General features: G+C 44.0%; 10 protein-coding genes across 10 annotated transcripts; 3 read left to right on the top strand and 7 right to left on the bottom strand.

Annotated features, from left to right (window-relative positions):
* Positions 1-52: 52 nt before the first annotated feature.
* On the bottom strand, positions 53-1135 carry PUMCH_000495 (uncharacterized protein; the record flags this gene model as incomplete). Its single annotated transcript, XM_063019577.1, has 1 exon — positions 53-1135. The coding sequence occupies one exon, from the start codon at positions 1133-1135 to the stop codon at positions 53-55; it is 1083 nt and encodes a 360-aa protein (XP_062875647.1).
* Positions 1136-1587: 452 nt separating this feature from the next.
* On the bottom strand, positions 1588-2604 carry PUMCH_000496 (uncharacterized protein; the record flags this gene model as incomplete). The annotated part of the gene is made up of 1 exon (XM_063019578.1): positions 1588-2604. The coding sequence occupies one exon, from the start codon at positions 2602-2604 to the stop codon at positions 1588-1590; it is 1017 nt and encodes a 338-aa protein (XP_062875648.1).
* Positions 2605-4380: 1776 nt separating this feature from the next.
* Positions 4381-6021, top strand: PUMCH_000497 (uncharacterized protein; the record flags this gene model as incomplete). The annotated part of the gene is made up of 1 exon (XM_063019579.1): positions 4381-6021. The coding sequence occupies one exon, from the start codon at positions 4381-4383 to the stop codon at positions 6019-6021; it is 1641 nt and encodes a 546-aa protein (XP_062875649.1).
* Positions 6022-6568: 547 nt separating this feature from the next.
* On the top strand, positions 6569-7999 carry PUMCH_000498 (uncharacterized protein; the record flags this gene model as incomplete). Its single annotated transcript, XM_063019580.1, has 1 exon — positions 6569-7999. The coding sequence occupies one exon, from the start codon at positions 6569-6571 to the stop codon at positions 7997-7999; it is 1431 nt and encodes a 476-aa protein (XP_062875650.1).
* A 284-nt stretch (positions 8000-8283) lies between these two features.
* PUMCH_000499 (uncharacterized protein) lies at positions 8284-8730 on the bottom strand (the record flags this gene model as incomplete). The annotated part of the gene is made up of 1 exon (XM_063019581.1): positions 8284-8730. One exon carries the CDS (start codon positions 8728-8730, stop codon positions 8284-8286), a length of 447 nt encoding a protein of 148 aa, XP_062875651.1.
* A 402-nt stretch (positions 8731-9132) lies between these two features.
* Positions 9133-9435, top strand: PUMCH_000500 (uncharacterized protein; the record flags this gene model as incomplete). Its single annotated transcript, XM_063019582.1, has 1 exon — positions 9133-9435. The coding sequence occupies one exon, from the start codon at positions 9133-9135 to the stop codon at positions 9433-9435; it is 303 nt and encodes a 100-aa protein (XP_062875652.1).
* A 249-nt stretch (positions 9436-9684) lies between these two features.
* Positions 9685-11022, bottom strand: PUMCH_000501 (uncharacterized protein; the record flags this gene model as incomplete). The annotated part of the gene is made up of 1 exon (XM_063019583.1): positions 9685-11022. The coding sequence occupies one exon, from the start codon at positions 11020-11022 to the stop codon at positions 9685-9687; it is 1338 nt and encodes a 445-aa protein (XP_062875653.1).
* Positions 11023-11274: 252 nt separating this feature from the next.
* PUMCH_000502 (uncharacterized protein) lies at positions 11275-13530 on the bottom strand (the record flags this gene model as incomplete). Its single annotated transcript, XM_063019584.1, has 1 exon — positions 11275-13530. The coding sequence occupies one exon, from the start codon at positions 13528-13530 to the stop codon at positions 11275-11277; it is 2256 nt and encodes a 751-aa protein (XP_062875654.1).
* Positions 13531-13796: 266 nt separating this feature from the next.
* PUMCH_000503 (uncharacterized protein) lies at positions 13797-15740 on the bottom strand (the record flags this gene model as incomplete). The annotated part of the gene is made up of 1 exon (XM_063019585.1): positions 13797-15740. The coding sequence occupies one exon, from the start codon at positions 15738-15740 to the stop codon at positions 13797-13799; it is 1944 nt and encodes a 647-aa protein (XP_062875655.1).
* A 614-nt stretch (positions 15741-16354) lies between these two features.
* PUMCH_000504 (uncharacterized protein) lies at positions 16355-17830 on the bottom strand (the record flags this gene model as incomplete). Its single annotated transcript, XM_063019586.1, has 1 exon — positions 16355-17830. The coding sequence occupies one exon, from the start codon at positions 17828-17830 to the stop codon at positions 16355-16357; it is 1476 nt and encodes a 491-aa protein (XP_062875656.1).
* Positions 17831-20401: the final 2571 nt, after the last annotated feature.

Genomic DNA, 20401 nt, shown 5'->3' on the forward strand with positions numbered 1-20401 from the left:
ACCATCATCATTGGCCTCCTGACAATTCTTTTAGGTATTTTTTTTTCTCTTTCTAAAATCCGTTCTGGCTCAAATTGTCGGCTATGTCCAAGTACAAGGCTATAGGGTTAAACGACTCTTGCTCCACAAACGGAATCTTCAATGTGTTGGTCCAATTGATCAAATCCAAATGGTCAACATTATCTAAAGTACCCTTGTAATCGCCCCATCTCGCCAGCGAGACGCTCACCATTCCGTCGTTCTCCACAAACGTACCGCCCGACTGCTCAATTGCCAGCTTGATGATTTCGTACGTGGCGCGGAACAACTTGAATCCACTTGGATCCATCAGTGCCCCAAAAGAGAAGTATCCCACCTTCGGATCGTTACGAACCTCTCTGTTGAAGCCCTTTAGGTAGCCTGTGGTTAGCTGCGAGATAGCAACCGGTGTAGCCGCAGAGAGGAGGTCGTCCTTCTCCACAACACTCATGACAAAATCTGCAACCTCAGACCCCTGGTGCGGAGTACCAATTGTGGTTAGACTAACTACTTCATAAGGCGAGTCCCGGTTTTGGATCTTTGATATGAGATACCTTGCATCAAGACCACCCATGGAATGTCCCACCAAGTTAACTTTTATTCTCTCTCCTGGTTTCTTCCCCGGGAAATCCCGACATTTCTCCGATAGAAGCATATCCAACAGCTTGGCCCGATCCGAAATGGAGTCAAAGGGAGGTACCTTGGCAGTAATTACATCGGCGCCCACTTTAGCTAGAGCGTCTTCGATCCCGTACCAGTAATTCACCATGACAGATGAGGACTTGACCTGTTCAGTGACCTCGCTCGGCATTTTCTTGAGGTTCTCTTCTGGATTCTCCGATCCTTTTTTGACGCTGGCCTTGAATTGAGGCAATTGCAAGAGAATGAGGGTATCGAACCCAGAAAGCCCATGACACAATACGATCGGGTATTTGGGCGGCTTGTAGTCATCTCGGAGATGGAAGTATTTGTCTTTGATTAGCTTTAGGTCCTCTGGTTTGGCTAGAGGTGCAATTTCGTCCGTGAGAGTGGCATGGTGCTTTTTATATGGATTCCAGAGCGATGTGACTATCACCGGGAGCGCAATGGCCAAACGACGGTGGGTGTAGAGTGGCATCTTATTGTGGTGTGTGGGTAATTAGCAAGTATTAGTATCTGTAGTTGGTAGCAATGGAGTCCGATTACGTAATGAGTTGAGATGGGATGGAAATTTGGTGGGTGGGCCAAAACATTGTGGAAATTGAGAGTGGAATTGTTTGACAAGAGAAGTGATTTGCATGTGAAAATTGTTCTCTGCCATCTATTGTATTGTGCCTTAGTCGTAGCTTAAATTATTAGCAGCGAGTGGTACATAGATACACAAAGTGTGAAACACGAGACCGAAAAGATGATCGAGAGATAAGATTTATCAATTCAAAATTAAAAAAAAAGAAGTTATCGTATTGTTTTTGTTGTATTGTTTCTCTGTTGTAGTTATTTACGCTCTTCAAACCCACTATCTGTCTGACCAATAATGGGTAATTTTTTTAGTACTGGCTCGATCAAGATCAAGTCTTTGCACCGTATTTTCTAGATCAAGTCGGCCTTGGCTCTCAACCAACTGATGAATCCATCGACCATCTCAAGGGTGATATCATGAATACGTCCCTTCTCGTAGTACACAGCAGAATCAGTATTGCTGTTCAAACAAGTATCCACCCATAACTTGGAGATACGTGGAGGCACCAAAGGATCATCATCGTAGAATGTAGCGTACATCAAGACCTGGTTTACTGGGAACCGTTCGAAGATCTGCATGTCCTCTTGACTGAGGTACTTGTGCAATGCCTCCGGATATCTTTTTCTCTCGGTGGCATCTAATTCTAACTCGCCGTAAGTGCTATAAAAGAACTTCTTGTCGAAGTTCTTGCTTCTCTTCAAGCGGTTGTAGAGAAGACTGGTCAAGTCAGAGCAGCCAACGTTAGGATTGATGGCAGAAACAAGCTCGGGATACCGGCTGGCGAAACGGATCACTACATGTCCACCAATTGAGTAGCCGGCGAGAATGTTGTGGAACTTGAGTCCCACATTCTCTTCCTTCAAAGATGCGTTTACATGTGCATCAAGATCGAGATATCCCGGCAAGAAGTCCATGATTAGCTTCAAATCATGGATGGTCAGGTCAATGCAACTGATCATATCCAAAGCGTGCGTCTCATTACCCGATCTCCAATCCTCATTGGCCAATTCACTAACCTTCCGTTCTCCATGGTTGGCGATATCAAAAGTGACGGCAATCATTGGAACCTTGGCATCTTTGGAGTACTCAGCTACGACTCTCTCCGCCACTGCCTCGGTGTACGAATAGTCGCCCTGTCTGTGGTGGACTAGGTATAGCACATTGACGGGAATGTTCAAGCATTTGTGCTCTTGTTTGAACAGTTCCACGTATGCGGGAAGAATGTCGGCATTGTATACGTACACCTTGATACTTCCGATGAAGAATTCCTTTTTGCTGATTGTGTTTGAGTATTCGAGCTTTAGCATTGATAAAGAGATGTGAAACGTGGGGTAGGATTGGCGTGGAGGTGAAAAATATATGTTCATCCATGGGGCCAAAGATTTTTCTTTTACACACCCGAATTTTTTTGGATTGTTTATTTTGAGTGGAGAATATTGAGTATTGGGTTATTTGCGAAAGTTTGTGATTTTAGAATCGTTTTAACGTCTTGGTTCTTTACTTCAAGCGATCAAAATGATAAGTCTGCAATTCTTAGGAGGTGATAAGAGGAAATCGAGCATAAACAATTCTCGAAATGTCACAAAGCTCGGCAAGATATGCCTACAATATATATCTAAAAGATCATAAATTTACCCAAAAGAGTAGTCCTTGGGTTTGGTGGTTGAGTCCATTGTGCAGGTGTAAATCATGAAATTGCAACCAAATTGTAAGAGATTGCTAATGAACGAACGAGGCGATCATAATTTTTCTCCATAGTATGTTACACTAATTTCAAGTGAATTTGATTTGCTCCCTTCTGTTTTCTGCTGTAAATGTTATCTGGCGGGTCGCAATTCGTATTTTCTGCTTGTACCTAGTACAAAACTCACCAGCTTTCCATCCATCAAAAACACAATGTCAGATAGAGGCAAAAAGTGGCTCCTGTTGCTGGAGATGACAAACACTGTCAAAGAAACCGTAGCCGGTTATGATTTCGAGAATATCAAGAGAACCGCTGAGACCGAGTTGAGCGCTACTTGGTCTCTTGGACGAGACTTTGCGCAGCAGAAATTGGGGGCACTCACAAAGAGGTTTGTTAAGTAAATTAGTTATGACTCGCTAGAGAATACATGTTGCTGGCTGCGAATTTGTAGAACAAGCTGTGTTTGTGTTGGGGCTCATTATCATATTAAAAGCGGCCAAGTTCAGTTGAATTGCGCTGAAAGTATGGAAGGAGAAAACTTCTCCAGAAAAGTATATCAGAAAAAGGGCTGCGCTCGTAGGCGGTTTAACTGAACCAAGCCATAAGATGAGTTGTTTTCCGTTTATACATGATGTATCTGCTGCTACCTTGTCAAGCTTTCATGAGCATACTCATAATAACAAATTTGATAGAAATTTCTCTTGATGACAGCAAAGAATGACCCGCCTTGTATACATCTATTCATTGATGGTTTTCTCCAACTATTAATCCACTCGTGGTCGTGGTCTGTGTACTACTTATAAGCATGTTTGAGACTTGTTGATTGAGTCCACCGTTGATCTTCACTAATCCAGATACATTCTAGTTGACAAAGACTTCAAACATTGTACGTCTATCATTACAGAAAAATGCAATCTGTTCTCTTCCCAACAATAAAATAGATTACGCATGGTACAATTGGAAGCTCAGGCAATGGAGTACCTCACCAATCGGACCAAATATCCGCCACTCCTCTCCTCTTTAAGATACTCACCCCACCACCCATTTAATTTTCATCTCCTCTTTATCTCCGAGAATTTATACTTCCCTCGGTCCACACTCTGCGTTGTGGCCTGACCAAAGCGTTCAAAATAAAGCATTTTATAATTTTATTGTATCAAAAACTACTTCATTCTCAACCGAAGAACTCAACTCTCCGACTTTCTGCTGAAAATACCCATACTAAGTCTACTTCCCGAGACAGAAATTTATACTCTTCACAGGCTGCTACATGTCCTGCACCCAAAGCGATTCACATGCTAGATCGCCACCCGCATACAGGAACTACCCCAGATTACTTCTATATATCTACCATCTCGATTGTTCCTGAATCTGAACACAGCCCACATATTACGAAACGGACAATACCAAGATATTGAGCCTTCTCTTCTGTGTTTGATCCTACACAATAGAATCCACCATGCCTCCCGCCAAAACCGAATCGGCTCCTTACGAGAAGAGCATCAAGAAACCAAAGTTATTGGATAACGTATTGAAGTACACTCCCACAAAGGAGATCCCGGAGATTATTTCCCGGTTAAACCGTTCATTTCACGAGGATGGGAAGACGCACAAGTTGCAGTACCGTTTGAACCAATTGAGAAACCTCTACTTTGCTATCAGGGACAACAAGGAACAGATCTGTGATGCGTTGTTCAAGGACTTCAATCGGTCGCCTTCCGAGACCATGAACATGGAGTATGCGGTTGTGATGGGTCACTTGATCCACACCATGTCGCACTTGCACAAGTGGGCTGCTCCAGAGAAAGTTTCTGACGTGCCCATCAATATGCGCACGAACCCAGTTTACATCGAAAGAATCCCATTAGGTACTGTGTTGGTCATTTCGCCCTTCAATTACCCTTTGGTTCTTGCTGTCGAGTCCATTGCTGCAGCCATTGCCGCGGGAAACTGTGTTGTGTTGAAGCCTGCCGAATCAACGCCTCACTTTTCTCAACTCCTCACAGATATTCTCACCAAAGCTATGGATCCAGATACTTTCGCTATGATCAATGGTGCGATCGAAGAGACCACTGTGCTCTTGGATCAGAAGTTCGACAAGATCATGTACACTGGCTCCACACAAGTAGGTACCATTATCGCAAAGAAGGCAGCAGAAACTCTCACTCCTGTCTTGTTGGAGTTGGGTGGAAAATCTCCGGGTTTCGTTCTCGAGGATGTCAAAGACTCGGACTTGAAGGTTATTGCCAGAAGAATTGTATGGGGCCGCTACACAAACGCCGGCCAGACGTGCGTGGCCATCGACTATGTCTTAGTGCATGAAAAGGTCAAGGCTAAGTTGGTCGATACCATTGCCAAGGTAATGAAGGAGGAATTTTACGAGGATTTGACCCCAAGAAGTACCGGCTACACACACATGATTCACAGGAGAGCTTACGAGGGTGTCAAGAAAATGATCGAGACGACCGGAGGTACCGTTGTCGTGGGCGGAGAAACTGACGAAAAATCTAACTACGTATCTCCTACCCTTATTGACAACGTTGGCTGGGACGACTCAACAATGCGCCAGGAGATTTTTGGTCCTGTGTTGCCTGTTATCACGTACACTAATCTTGAAGAGGCTGTCTCACAAGTGGTGAAGCGCCACGATACACCTTTAGCGCTGTACATCTTCACTTCTGGCAGTTTGCTGAGAGAGAAGAACCCTCAAGTTGAATTGATCCGTAGATCCATCCGCTCGGGTGGAACTATTGTGAACGACTCTATTTTGCAGGTCGGTCTTCACAACGCACCTTTTGGAGGCATTGGATACTCTGGCCAGGGCGCGTACCACGGCTTCTACTCATACCGTGCTTTTACACATGAGCGGACCACAATCGAGCTGAGTCTTGCCATGGACTTTGTTTCGCAAGTCAGATACCCTCCAGCAAATGACAGAAAGGACGCAGTGGTCCAGTCCGCCCAGGAAGCGTACAACGGAGCTGTTTGGTTCTCGCGCACCGGCAACGTTGCTGTTGGAGGTCCAGGCTTGTTGTGGAGTGCCTGGCATACGACTGTTGGATTGGGTAGATTGGTGTCCAATGTTTTGGGGTCTTTGTAATTGCAGCTTATTGTATATGGATTGTGAAAGAATATGATTTATTGAAGTGTCTTTGTTGTATTGAAATATTTAGTGCGTCTAGAGGTAGAGATGCTCTTAGTTCCTTGCAAATTAGTATTTAAGTCTCATGTAATGTCGATCATTATTCAAAGTGAACCGGTGTGTCTCATGACAATTTACGCAAGTCAAGAAGAGGAGAAACGGAAATAATTCTCATTAAAATTTAATGACTGAGTCTACTAAATATCAAATCACTTTTGTAAGTCCTTTACTCTTTGTGATAATAATTCTCGTAATTTCCTGTGCCATTTTAGATCACGATTATCAATACAAGGTTAACGTTAAAGCTATAAACAAACCAACAAATAAAATTTTAAATTTGCATCAACTATAAAATCTCAAAATTTCCCCTTGCACAAATTTCCAGAAATCGAAAATTGCCCTATTTCTCAAACATGTCTACCCCATATCTGAACCATCAATACTACATACCGCACCAAATTCCCCTAGTACTAATCCCACCTACTCCACTACTACACTCGCCAAAATGCCAATCACCGTGAAAATAAAAAACGCCGGCAAGATCTACGACATCGAGGTCGTCGACAACGCCACCGGCGCCGAATTCAAACAAAAAATCTTCGAACAGACGCAAATCCCGCCCCACAGACAAAAGGTCGTCATGAAGGGTGGCAAATTGACCGACGACGCCACGATGTCCTCGTTCAAAATCAATCCGAAGATTCCCGTGATGGTGTTGGGCACTCCCGAAGAAGGAGCGGTTTCGGCGGTGCCCCGTCCTGTGTTCATTGAGGACTTGAATCAGGATTCACTCACGCAGGTTTCCCACGAACCGTCGGGATTGTTGAACTTGGGAAACACCTGTTATCTCAATTCGTCGTTGCAAGCGTTGTATCAGATCAAGGATCTTTCTCTGAAGGTCGGCGAGGCCAAACAGTCGCAGGATTCGTTGGTGAGAGCCATGAGTAATGTGTTCGGAAACATGGACCAGAAACAGGAGAACATCAACCCGGCAATGTTGCTTCTCCAGCTTAGAAATAGGTTTCCGCAATTTGCTGAACAGTCACACGGGATGTATCTGCAGCAAGATGCCGAGGAGGCTTACTCGCAGTTGCTTCGAGTATTGACTGAAGAGCTCCAAGTGGGCGAGTTGTTTACTGTAGGATACAAGACCAAAACCAAATGTTTGGCTGCGCCAGAGGAAGAGGTGAAAGAAGGCTCCGAGGAGGCGCTCAAGTTGAACTGCCACATTGACATCAGCACCAACTTCTTGCGTGACGGCCTCTTGAACAGCATGAAGGATACTTTCGAGAAGCACAACGACACATTGGGCGGCAATGCCACCTATGAAACCACACGCACAATCACTCGCTTGCCCAAATACTTGACGGTACACTTCATGCGTTTCTTCTGGCGTGACGACACCAAGTTGAAGTCCAAGATCTTGCGTAAGGTGCAGTTTCCGTTCGAGTTGGACTTGGCCGAGATGCTCGACGAGTCCATCAAAAAGGATAAAATCGCCATTAGAGACAAATTGCACAAGATCGAGAAGGACAACGAAGAGCTTATACGCGACTTCAAGAAGGCCAAAAAGGATTCTGCATTGACGCCTCAGCAACAGCAAGAGGAAGACGAGCTCAAGGTGGCATCCATCCAGTCTAAATTTAAGGATGACTATAACGATATTCTCCCTGCCGATTTTCCTCTTGCGACTGCGACAGAGAACCCATCGTCCGTCTACGAGTTGACGGCAGTCATCACCCACCAAGGTATTTCTGCCGATCTGGGCCATTACCAGGCCTTTGTTAAAGATGATAAGTCTTTGGATGACGATGTCTGGTGGAAGTTCAACGACAACAAGGTAAGCACCGTGAACAGAGAGAAGGTGGAGATGCTTGCCGGAGGAGGAGAGTCGGACTCAGCATTGATTCTTATATATAAAGCCAAGGGCTTGTAGTGATGAAGCCTCAGAAAAGTGGGGACCAGGAGACTAGAACATGGATATGAAACTTGATACACGACTACCATACATATCTGAAATTAAGAAATTGTAAAACAGAATGTAAAATAGCAGATCACTTGCGTGTAAAGCTAAAGCTACAATTTTATGCCAACTGAGTTCAATTGCACTACGAGATGTGTCTCGGAGGTGCGGAGCCAGCGGGCCAACGTAATGTCATGAATCTATTTCTATACATGGATCAAATCGCTCGAATATACTATTTTGAAAATCTCCCTCCCCTAGAGGCCGTGCACCAACTTCTTAAACTCAGTCACCTCATCCCAACAGTTCAAGGGCTTGCCCTGGTTATCCTTCAAACACTGGAGCACAGCCAGCTTCAGTTTCTGGACGTTCTCCGAAAGCTCAAGACGCACCAGCTCCGAGCTCTCGCGCAAAGACTTGGTGAGCGCCTCGATCTTATCGTTGGTGGAGGCCACCGAAACCTTACTTCCATTGTCCTTCGAAACGGCGTCGGAGGCGGTCTTCTTGAACTTGCCAATAGCCTCGGCCTCCAAGCGAGTCAACTCCTTGGCCACACGCTCCTGGATGTAGCTTTCGGTATATTGGGAGCGGGTGTAGTCTGATTCCTGGGAGTTTTCCAAGTGGGCCAAGAACGAGGCCGACAAGTCGACGGGCGCCGAGGGAGTAAATACCTTGGCTTCTGGTTTAGAGGCAGCAGATCCCATCTTTATATACGCGTGGAAGTGGACGAGTGTATGACTGGAAGCACCTACGGTAGTAGTGTGTGAATGGGTGAGAGTGCGGGTGTGTGTGGTTGGTGCGACTGCAAATGTGTATGTTCAGGAATGGAGTAGTAGATCAGAGCGACAGATGAAAAAAGAGCGGGAGGGGAGACTGGAGGGAAATTGGGCTGTATTTATAGTTTTTTTTTTTAACCTTCAATGCGGGGAAACCAATTCTATTCTCGTTATGTGCTAATTCCATTTGCGCTCTCCATCTGACGTTTCTTCTCGTTCCTTCTCTCTCGGTCCTCCACATCTGTCACCGGTGTGTATACTCCCCACTGCGAACCACATCTCCATTCCTCTCACTAGTATTTAGTACATACCTTCACTCTACTATTCACTATGGCTGTGCACTACCAACAACCTTCTAACTTTGACAAGTTCAAGATGGGAGCCCTCATGGGCGGAACCGTCGGTGTTTGCGTGGGAGTTCTTTTCGGAGGCTTTGCCATCTTCCAACATGGTGCTGGTCCAAACGGTGTGATGAGAACGTTGGGCAACTACATTATGGGATCTGCTGCCACATTCACGTTGTTCATGTCGATCGGTTCTGTTATCCGTTCGGACTCTCAGTACCTCACCTACCAGAGAGCCATGGTGCAGAGCCAGAAGGAGAGATTGAGACAGATCTACGGAATGGAGTAGGCGAGGATGGCTCTGTCTGCGTGTATATATTGAATGAACCATTATGAGAGCGTGTGTAGAGATTTTGGCATCTGTGTAGCTTTTTGTAGTTCGATCATTGGGATGGTAGAGGGTGATCAGGTACACTTATATTTTGGAATTATCTGGTCACATCTGGGTTTTTTTTTGAGAGTCTATGCTAATTCATTTAGCCAATGTGATGCATTTCTGTTTCAATAGTCTTTTATATTTTCATTTCAGGTCGTTTGTCTAGTTCTTTCTGGAAGCACTGAAGCCGTCTGGAGCCTTGATTTTGCTCAAATCATACACGTATGTGAGCCCAAACTCGGGCACCTTGTACTCGTCGGTTCCGAGCTCCTCTGCAAGTTGCAACAACTTGTTCTTTGGCTCGAGAATGGGTTCTGAGCTCAACTTGTATGTTCCAAAATGTATGCCAAAAATCTTGGTTGATCCCACCTGCGACGCAACCTCAACACTCTCGCTGGGAGAAATGTGTCTGGGACTCTGATGCCACGACGGACAGTACTGTCCAATAGGAAGAAGCAGTAGTTTGATTGGACCAAATTGTTTTCCAATCGTGTCAAACAAGTCCTTGCAGTAGCCAGTATCACCGACATGGTATAGAAGAGATTCGCCGTTTCGACGAAGAATGAATGAACCCCAAAGCGAGAGATTGGCATCAACCACATGCCGCCCTGACCAGTGCATGGACGGAACACACAGAACCTCGTACTTATCAGGCAACGAGGCACCGTCACCACCAGAAAGACAATCGTTCACTGGAAGAGTCTCCCACCAGTCCATCTCAATCACATTATATATACCTTTGCGGCCGAGAGTCAGTTTAAGTCCCAAGGGAACGATCCAAGTCGCCAGGTTGCCGATCTCCTTGGCTGCATCAAGATCAAGATGATCCGGATGATTGTGTGACACAAGAACCAAATCTAAGTGGCCACCGGTTGCCTGCTTGATATCTTCTACGGACATGGGCGATTTCACCAATCGCTTTGGACCTACATTTTTGGATAAGAGATGGTCACTGAAGATCGGATCTGTCAAAATGTTCAAGCCTCCAATCTGGACCAAGCAACATGACTGTCCTAGCCAGGTAAAGAGCATCTGGTCTCTTACTGGTGGTTTCCCTCTTGCTGAACGTGCCATAGACTTGTAGTTCCCGGATGCCATACACAGACGAAGAATAAGGCTGTTTTCACGCATGAGCTCATAATTGGGTCTGAAGGTTTTGAGCAAATCTCCCACCTCGGCGAATTCGCCGTCTGCGGTGGGATACTTATCATGAATCTCGATTTTGTTAGCGTAGAAGCTCTCAGCGAATTCAATGACTCGCACAAGGAGAAATTCAAAAGCGGTTTGTGGCCGGTATTCCTCGAACGGATTCACGAAAAAGTTATTTATATTGGCAGATTTGAACCTTGTTTCGATATCCAGTTCTGTTACAATACCCTCACTTCTATCGTTTATGAGACGCTTTGTACGTAAATGCATGTATAGTTCGAATGAGGAGTATGAAAGAAGAAACCCAGTTCCAACCTTGGCCTTGGTGGAAAGCCGTCGGAGGAAATTCATGTTAGAACTTGCAATTGCTTCTATAATGTGGGGGACCAGATGAGTATATACGCGATAAGAGAGATGGTAGAAAATAGTTGGAAAGAAATGAAATATCGATCATGAGAGATTAAAAACATTCAATTCTTGAAAATTTCCTGATTGAATTTTTTTTCTTGACTCTCAGATCTCGAATCTATAGATTACAATTAAATTTAAGATTTATAGACTACGATTTGCACAATGGCCGTTTGAATCCCAAACCTATATTGATTAATGCTTTGCCACAACACCACTGGCGCCGGCCAACTTCAAAATATGCTTCTTGTAGTCGTGAATGTTTCCAGGGAACTTCTTGACTGTGTAATCTTCACAAACCCAGATCTCATTACAAACACGCTCAATAGTTGCAACATCGTGCGAAACCATAAGAACACCTCCCTTGAAATTGATCAAGGCATCTGCAAGTGCATCCAAACCTTGCGTATCCAAGTGATTGGAAGGCTCGTCTAGAATGAGGATATGTGGGTTGTTGAGACAGAGCGCCGCGAATGCCACTCTGGATTTCTGACCTCCTGACAACAACTCCATCTTCTGCAAACCCAAAGAACCGGTGATACCAAAGGATCCCAAATGTCTTCTGTATTCCTCGTCGGATTTACCAGGATAAGCCTTAGCCATCCAAGAGACGGCAGAAAGAGTCAAGTCCATAGCGTCAACGTGATGCTGGGCAAAGTAGCCGACTCTGAGACGCCCGTTCTTGTTGATAACACCTTCTAGAGGACGCAATTGATCTAGAAGAAGTTTTAAGAGTGTAGTCTTACCAGTACCGTTACCACCACAGAAGGCAATACGGGAGTCCATTTGCACATCCATGTCAACGTTCTTCAACAAAATCTTCTCTGGAGTGTAGCCAAATGCAACATCGTGCATTTGCAAAATAGGTGGCGAAAGTCCATCTGGATCTGGAAACTTGAATGTAATGACTTTATCATCCTCAGGTGGTTCCAAGAGAGGCAATTTCTCCAATTTCTTGATACGCGATTGTGCCTCGGAGGATTTGGCGGCATTGTATCTGAACTTGTCAATAAATGCTTGCAAATGTTCTCTGTATGCCATTTGATTGTCGTACTCTCTACGCTGGTTCTTGATTCTCTCTTCTCTTGTAGCGTGGAAAGAGTCGAAGTTCGAGCCACGGTAGTAGTCCAAACGCTCAGAGTGTTGATGAATAATATCGGTAGCCACCTCGTTCAAGAACGAACGATCGTGCGACACGACTAACACGGTACCCTTGTATCCTTGAAGATATTTGGCCAAGTAAGTGATAGATGGAACATCCAACATATTGGAGGGTTCGTCTAGCAACAACAAATCGGGTTCACAGAATAACGCACGGGCCAAGGACAATCTCATTCTCCAACCACCAGAGAACGAGTTGGTTGGATTACTTTGCGATTCCTTGGAGAAACCCAAACCGAACAAGATAGAAGCAGCTCTACTCTCAGCTTTATCAGACTCCATCTCATATAGCTTCTCACTGATTTCTTGAAGATGTTTGTCCAAGTCACCACGTTCATTATCGAGCTTCATCACTTCACCGGACTCTTCGTCGAACTGTTTTCTCAATTCTTCAATTTCTTCAATTCTCTCGGTGATCTTCTGCTCTTCTTGCAAGAGCGACTTACGCCAAACATCGGCATCCAAAACAGCCTGGATGGCTGGCGTGTCATCTCCTCGAAGTTCTTGCTCCACGTGAAGAATCGTGATGTGCTTAGGAATGTTCAACTCTCTTCTCGACAATGCTCTCAACAATGTAGACTTACCAATACCGTTCTGACCCACCAAACCATATCTTCTTTGATGTGCCAACGTCAAACTAGCGTCGCTAAGAATACGTCTACCTTCACCAACATACAAATCGAAGTTATCCACCTTGATATCCTTAGACTTACCTGCACTGGAACCGAAGTCAAGAGGGTTGATCTCCAAGTAGAACGAGTCGTAATCTTCCTTCTTTTTCTCGTTAAGCAATTTGGATGCTTCGTACTTGACAAATTGATTATTTCTCTTGGCCACCTTTTTGGCAATCTTCCGCTCCTGTTTCTCCAACTTCTTCTTGTCAACACGACTCTCTACTTGTCTACCAGCATGAGCAATATCTCTTGAGGTTCCAAGAAGTGCCAAAGAAGAGTTGATATCTCTTTTGGAGCTGTTTTTTAAGACGTTGACGTCCAAAAGTCTCTTGGACTTATCACCTGTAATAGCCAACTTGGCCATGTTCTTGTCCAATTTCTCGGTAAGCTGGGCGGAGATTCCGGAAACCAAGCCGTGCACTTTTTCAACGTTACCGCCTGCTTGGATCAAGATCTCTTCAATGAAGGTCAATTCTTTAGGGATGTCTAGTTGTTGAGCTGAGACAGAATCTTCAGTGGCATGGGATACATGCTGGATATATCCAACAGCATAGTCTGCCACGATTGGGTCAATCGACGGAACAGCACGTCTGATCTGAAGACTGACGTTAGACATGGTGTATTGAAGAAGTAGGTGCTATCTGAAAATTTCAGTCTTTGGTGGTGCACGGAGGTATAGATTTGGAGTTGAGGCAGAATAAATGATACGAAGAGGGAGATGTAAAATTCTGTAGTATAAGGTTATTTTGAGTAGAAATAGTCACAGTCTTTTGATTTATATCGTCGTGCTGGTATAGTTCAGATGGTGGACTAAATTGATCTCATCTAGAGTGCCAGGACAGCCTTGCATTAATATCTATAAAAACCCCGATGTCAAAGCTTTTACAAAAATAAACGGTCATTTTCTTCGTCGTCCCGTTCATCTTGGTATCGGCCGTTGGTGGGCAATCTGCTCCCGACGGCAGTTTTGAGTCCTCCAATGACACCTCCCAAACGTCCCCATATAGACAGATGTGGGCTATCAGAATCATCTGCGTCGTCATGATAAGACTCTATTCTGTTGCTCATTGTGTTTGGCGTGCTCTCTAGCTGTATACTATCTCTGTACGTGTCCGTTTCGTTGCGTGCCTCGTATGGTCTCAGTGGGTTTGAGCCCGCGTTGCCACGACGTGATAATTCCATTGTCACAATACGTTTGCCTTCAACTATGAGGAGGTCTTTTCGTTTTGCTTGAGATCTTTCCGGGTTGCTGTCACCACCGGCAGCCTCCTCGTCGTCAAAGTCAGCCCAACCATAGAAATCAGAGGAGAACCCTAATTTCGTTTTGAGTTTATCATACACATTGAAAGTCGTGAGAATGACGGGAATTAGGCAAAGGCGTGGAATCCAATTGTTCATCATGTTGAAAAGACCAGTCAAGTGAATTGACTTACCATACCACTCCTCGAAAACTGAGTCTCGACTTGTAAACAATGTGATGAAATTATACGAAAGCGGAACAGTCATACGAGCAATGTATGATGCATAAAAACACGCAGATACCGGATCGGAGTTGCGTGGAACCAAGTGGTACATGTTGAAGAGTTTTAATCTTGTCAAGGAGTTGAGCGAACAAAAGAGCATGTACAGAAAGAAACAGAACGAGATAATCACCTGTAAATAAGCACTATTCTTCACGCCAGTATCAAAAATTAAGACATTGAGTAAGGATATTTTCGTCGAGTGGAAAAATTCCGATTGGAGTATGATAAAACAGACTCCGTACAAACAAACGGCAATGAACCTGGCAGCATAGAGCTTCAAATAGCATTGGTAGTAATAATTTAAGCGAGGTGGTAAGATTCCGGGTAGAGATGACATGATGCTTTCTTTGTTGGAAGTTCCCTGGGTTGTTTTTGCCTCTATAAGGGTCTGTAGTCTGACAATTCTAGCCAAGAGAATGTCGTAGTCAGATTCATAAGCCCTGAAATTGTACAAGTTTTTCTGAAATTTTGTAGCGAGATTCGCCATGAATTTTTCTGTCACCTGCTCGGCGGTGATTGTGCGAGAACTATCGTGTATGTAGTTGCGGCGGACCAGATCTTTGAGCGAATCTGGGATTTGCAGATGAAGATCCATGATCCAATTATGGTACACGAAACGTTCAGCGTACTGTGCGTTGGTGAAATTCTCTTTGAGAAGAATTACTGTAAGGATTTCCTCTTTTAGATCCACCTTAGTGTCCTCAAGAGCGTCTACTAGGTGAGACACTTTCAAGTAGTAATGATTTAGATTTTCCACCAAATTGCCCTCCTGCCACCGATTTCTAGCTACAGACACCAATCCATGAGCCATCAACCAAAGAGCAAGCACAAGCGCATAAATATGCGATAGCGCAATGATCATCAATTTCATATTACTAAAGGAAAGGCCTACTTCCAATATCAAATACACAGCGGCAATCACAGAAACACCCAAGACAATAAGTTGAAAGCGCAAATTCAGACGCATGGACTCTTTGAGCCGATTGAGCTTCAGATGGTGTCCTGTTCTATAGAAGTCTTGAAGTACTGGGAGAAATAACCATGTCAACACGAACGTGGACCAATAAGCAGACTTCCAGGAAAAGAGGGTCGCTTTATCCGAAAGCGAAAGGCCAGGGACCAGCCCCGAGTGATGTGAAATGTAGTCAATTGGTAAGAGAAACGTCACTGAAAGTGGAATATACACTGCCAAAACCAACGGGATCAGATAGTACAACGGGTACTTTCGGAGGTTGATGTGGGTAAAGAAAAACGCAAGTGATCCGGCTAGAGCCGCTAGATGGCATGCAATTAGTGCTAACATTGCCAATGGTATGAAGATCGTGTATAGTTGTAGGGTTTAGATCTGAAAGGTAGCTTTTGAAATCTGGGGTTGTAGAGGAGATAAGACACGGAAAAGAAAGCGCAAAGAAGAAAACGTAGTTTTCCAAATACAAAGCTTGGAATTCAATATGAATTTTGTATTTAGTGTTGTTTTTGGAAAGATTTTTATCTGAATTCGTTTTGATATGATACTCTATTTAAGGAAATAACAAGAGACGACAGACCAGACCTACCATTTCAATCCTCAATATTCAAGAACCTAAATTAATGAAACCATTCAAAATATGATACGATAATCTTAAAAATTCAGTTTTACATGATGCCTGATCTCAAACATTTCTTGTGGATAATGAACCCTTCAAAAGAGGAAATACTATTGGGAGATCAAGAGAAATAGGCAAAATACGAAATTCGGTTGCATTCTGTTGGAAGCATATTGACTCTTTCCTATAATTGCATGAGATCAGCTACAGAATAAGACGAAGAGTACAAAAAGGTTTTCGTTAATTCATAAATGTTTGGTAATCTCCCAATGATGAGAGATGTGAGACTTTGTCTTCAGTAGAGGAAAATAAAAGAAAAACAATACAATGTTTAGGTCCGGTAGCACCTGTTTGCAAAATGTTCCAAAGCCTTGTCGTAGCCTTGTTCAAACTGCCAGATATCACCCAGATTTCCTCTCTCTCGAATGTGTTGTTGTTTTCTTGCAAATTTGAGGGCTTGTTTACGCCCAACCATAGCACCGCGCTCTGCAAATGCATAGGCGTCTGACCATCCAGCTTCGAAGCCTAGCTTGTATCTGTCAAAATCATAGTTGAGGCCTTTGTCAGTCCAATATTTGATATGCCCATTGTATTCTCCGTCACGAAGTTCTTCGAAAAGACCACCCGGTGGCATTGAGACTGAGGGTGCCCCAATATATCCATTGAATACCTCTCTGGCATCCCATTCGCCCCAATCGTATGGAAATTTGTAGCTCCAAAAATAGATGGCTGCAGGAGTTCTTTTCAATGCAAGTTCAATCTGCTTACGACCAAATCTAGCTGCCAATTCTCTTCTGCCTGGATCATTTCGTTCACCAGGATTCACGCCTGAGTGACTCCAACTTTCTCCACTAAGAACGCAAGTAAACTCACCAAGCATGAGATCAACTACCTTCTTCTCCTCATCAGTAATAAATTTAGAGCCGTTCACAAAGTCTCCTTCAAGATCATCAGTGATTTGCTGGGCGCTCTTGCCTTTATCTTCTCCAGTGACCATCCGGTAGCAATGTGCATCCAAGATAAAGCCAAAGTTTTGGTCATCTCCCTGGAGGTTTTTGATCCAACCAGTAAAATTCGGGGTCCACCAACCATCTGAGATTACAACCGGAACCGAGTTGTCCTCCTCTCTAATTGCCCTCATAGCCCTCTCGTAATATCTGTACAGACTGTCTTTAGGTTTGACGTCCATAGCTTCGTTCACAATTTGAATTCCACTGATGTTGTTGTAGCCTCTCAAGTCACGGGCAATGAAGCGGACTGCGTCCACCATTAGGCCCTGCTTCCCTTCATCCCACCAGAAATCAGCAGTGTGCTCTTCTCCGCTGTGGCTGTCTGCGTTCGCACCTCCAGGTAAAGCATGTACGTCCACTAGAACAGAGATATTGAATCTTGCTGCTGCCTCGATAAAGTGAGACTTGAAGATCTGCCATGAGTTCCTATAAATATCAGCATATGGAGCGAACTTGGTGCCTCCAGTAAAATTTCCTCCATCAATATTCCAGTATCCGATTGGCACTCTGACGCTGTTCATTCCCTTGGATCGAATCCAATCCCAGTCACCATCGTTCATGAAGCCGCGCCAGAAGTTCTCCAAGAAATCACGAGCGCCATCATGGTTCCGTGCTCCTACTTCTAGCTTGAGAGCCTGGAGCTCAGTCTTATGATTCCATTCATCACCCATCATTGAATTTTCGAACATCCATTTTTCACGGACAAAACAACCGCCTAAGTTGACACCAAAGTTCGTTCTGTACTGAACAAAGGATTTGTCAGATATGTTTTCCGAGATGTTAATAGGATCCTGCATTCTTAAAATAGGTTGTATGCTTTAGTTAATTTTCTTTGATGAAGAATTCACGAAAAGGTAGGAGACTGAACCTCTTAAATATTGGCTGCAAATGTCGAATCTGCAGGTAGATCTGGAGGGGCAATCTGATAATGCATTTGCATCTGCGCGAAGGATTAAATATTTACGAAGTCACTTTTTCTCGACGCCCATGTCCTGCAATCAGCCATCCAATTTTCTTGTCATTGTGATGGAGATTTCTCCAATTTTATGTATATTTTTTCGTCTTTTCGCGATCCCAATCTCGTTTTTCATGACTTTGAGTCCTGCTCTCATTGCCAGTCCAATTATTGATCTCAATGTATAGAGACGGTCAGTTCACATGTACTACCACGACAAGCATGGAACAAAGCCATGGAAGATAGAAGGTGCTAAAAATGGGCTGACCAGATTTCCGGTATAGAAATTAATTAAGACAAGAAAAATTCCCCCGATCATTGATCGAATAGATACGCGGAGAATGATCGAGAGTGTGGGGAGAACAAATAGAAGGGGGTTATGAGGGGTCCCGATTGGCTGCAAAAAATGTTTCATATCAGACGCGGAGGGCCTAATTATTCAATACAATCAAGTCAATGGAACCCCACTCATGAGTTGAAAACTCAAAAAGTACCGTATGAAAATTATACACCTAGGGTAAAAACAGAAAATCGAATTGTTTGACGGGCAAAACTTGATCGCCTGAAAGGTCCTTTGATCCAACACACGCCCACATCATCAGGTGTACATTAGACATGTACATATCCTTTCAAGTCTTAAGGGGGAGACCAGAGTCTCGATCGCGATGGGTCATTCTTTTGTTGTACGATCCGAAATAGGTATTGAGGGTAGCTTCGAGACTCTTCGTAAATTACGAGAGAGAGCTTCTGTTCTACCCCATTTACATGCGAGACAGTGTGTGTGACAATCTGGTGCTCTGTGCCAATCAAAGCTTGGACCTTCCACCTCTGCCCTTGGCGATACTTCTCTTTCAACGATCAGTCCCGAGGTCTAATTTGAATTTCAGAACCAAACCTGTCCGAGCAAAAAAAAGCTGACAATTCTGTTGTCTGGAGTAAACAAACGTGCTAGAATTCAATGCTTCGTTGATTATAGTAGCGTTATGTGTTTAAGTAGCCTACGACAACTGTCGTTTCAATTTCATCAATTGCGCTTTCCATGCGAGGGTTTCATTGATTGCACCACATTCGTGACAACCTTTTGAATAACTTTCTGGTTACTCAATGTACTTTAACTGTGTGTCTGCTCCAGGATCACCTCCTCATACTATCGTCAGTTTCTAGCGTTAAGACAGGAATCATAGAGAAAAGTCGTAGCTTCGTTGCACGGAACTGTATGAGGATCGAATATTTGAGAAGCTTAAAAATTTTCTTCTTTTTTGGCACAAATTTTAGTGATTTGTTGCATTTTCCAGAACAAACTGGAACGTGTACTACCAACACATGATTGACTGCACGAATATTGACGGAATTTTCAAAGGGCCTAGCATCACCTTAGTTCTAATAGGAGTTCATACCGGGCAGGAATCAGTGAAATGACTACTCAGCATGTTTCTATCTATTCAATGACTCTCCTTTACATGGGTAGATTCTACTGTCTCAAGTGAAAAAACACTCCAGAGGCTTATCTCTGTTTGCAAACACTCATGTCTTAAGGTCTCCAATCGCCAATTATATGTGAAAACCTCGCAATCACCCCAATTTCAACTCACTACAAGGAAAACGCAAAGATCTAATTCCAGGAACAGCTTCATATCGTTATGCTGAAATGCTACGTCTAACTGGGAGAAAAAGATCAAGGGCACTAAATCTGTGGCGCGATTGAAGTTAAGAGATAGACAGACCTTGAGAAGTTTCGGAACTCTCTAAAAATCTGTGTCAATAATGATTACTGTAAATCGGAGATTAAACAATTCAAAATCATTTTGTCTTGTCAAGATCAACACTTCTCCATTTTCGCTTTTCCATCCGTTGCTCCTCTCCTGTCACGACCCATTGTCTCTCATTCAAAAATCAGGGCACCTCCTTTCTAAAATTCGTAACATGCTTCAACACTACGTTGCCAGGAGCAACAGACACAAAATTAGAGAAACTAAAATCATTATGATAGAAACGGAAGAAAATTGTTGCAGAAAGCTTGAAGAACATGCTGGTGCCAAGAGCATACGCCTAAAGTTGACTTCCGTCAGACATATAGACTCCTTTCCGATCTCCAGAATCGTGCATTGGCCGTTTTGCAGCCCGATAGACGCAGAGGTTGCGTTTAAGAGCTTAATTTAGCCGCAGTGCAGAATGGCCCATATACGCGCGTCTTGTTGGCGGATCTCTGCAGTTCGCTTCCATCAACATGTCTGCAAGTATTTGGTACACTTCTGTCATTGGACCATTTCTGCTAGGTTGAGCAAATAAATCGACTGATTCGGCATAGCGCTTGCAAGTGAAGAGTTTATTTTCCATGCGGATTCAGGAACAGAATTCTTGTGGTTGTGTTCAGCCTTTCTAGGAACCGTCCAACGGGCTGACCTGGAACTTT

Source organism: Australozyma saopauloensis, chromosome 1, assembly GCF_035610405.1.
Source record: "Australozyma saopauloensis chromosome 1, complete sequence".
Lineage (NCBI taxonomy): Eukaryota > Fungi > Ascomycota > Pichiomycetes > Serinales > Metschnikowiaceae > Australozyma > Australozyma saopauloensis.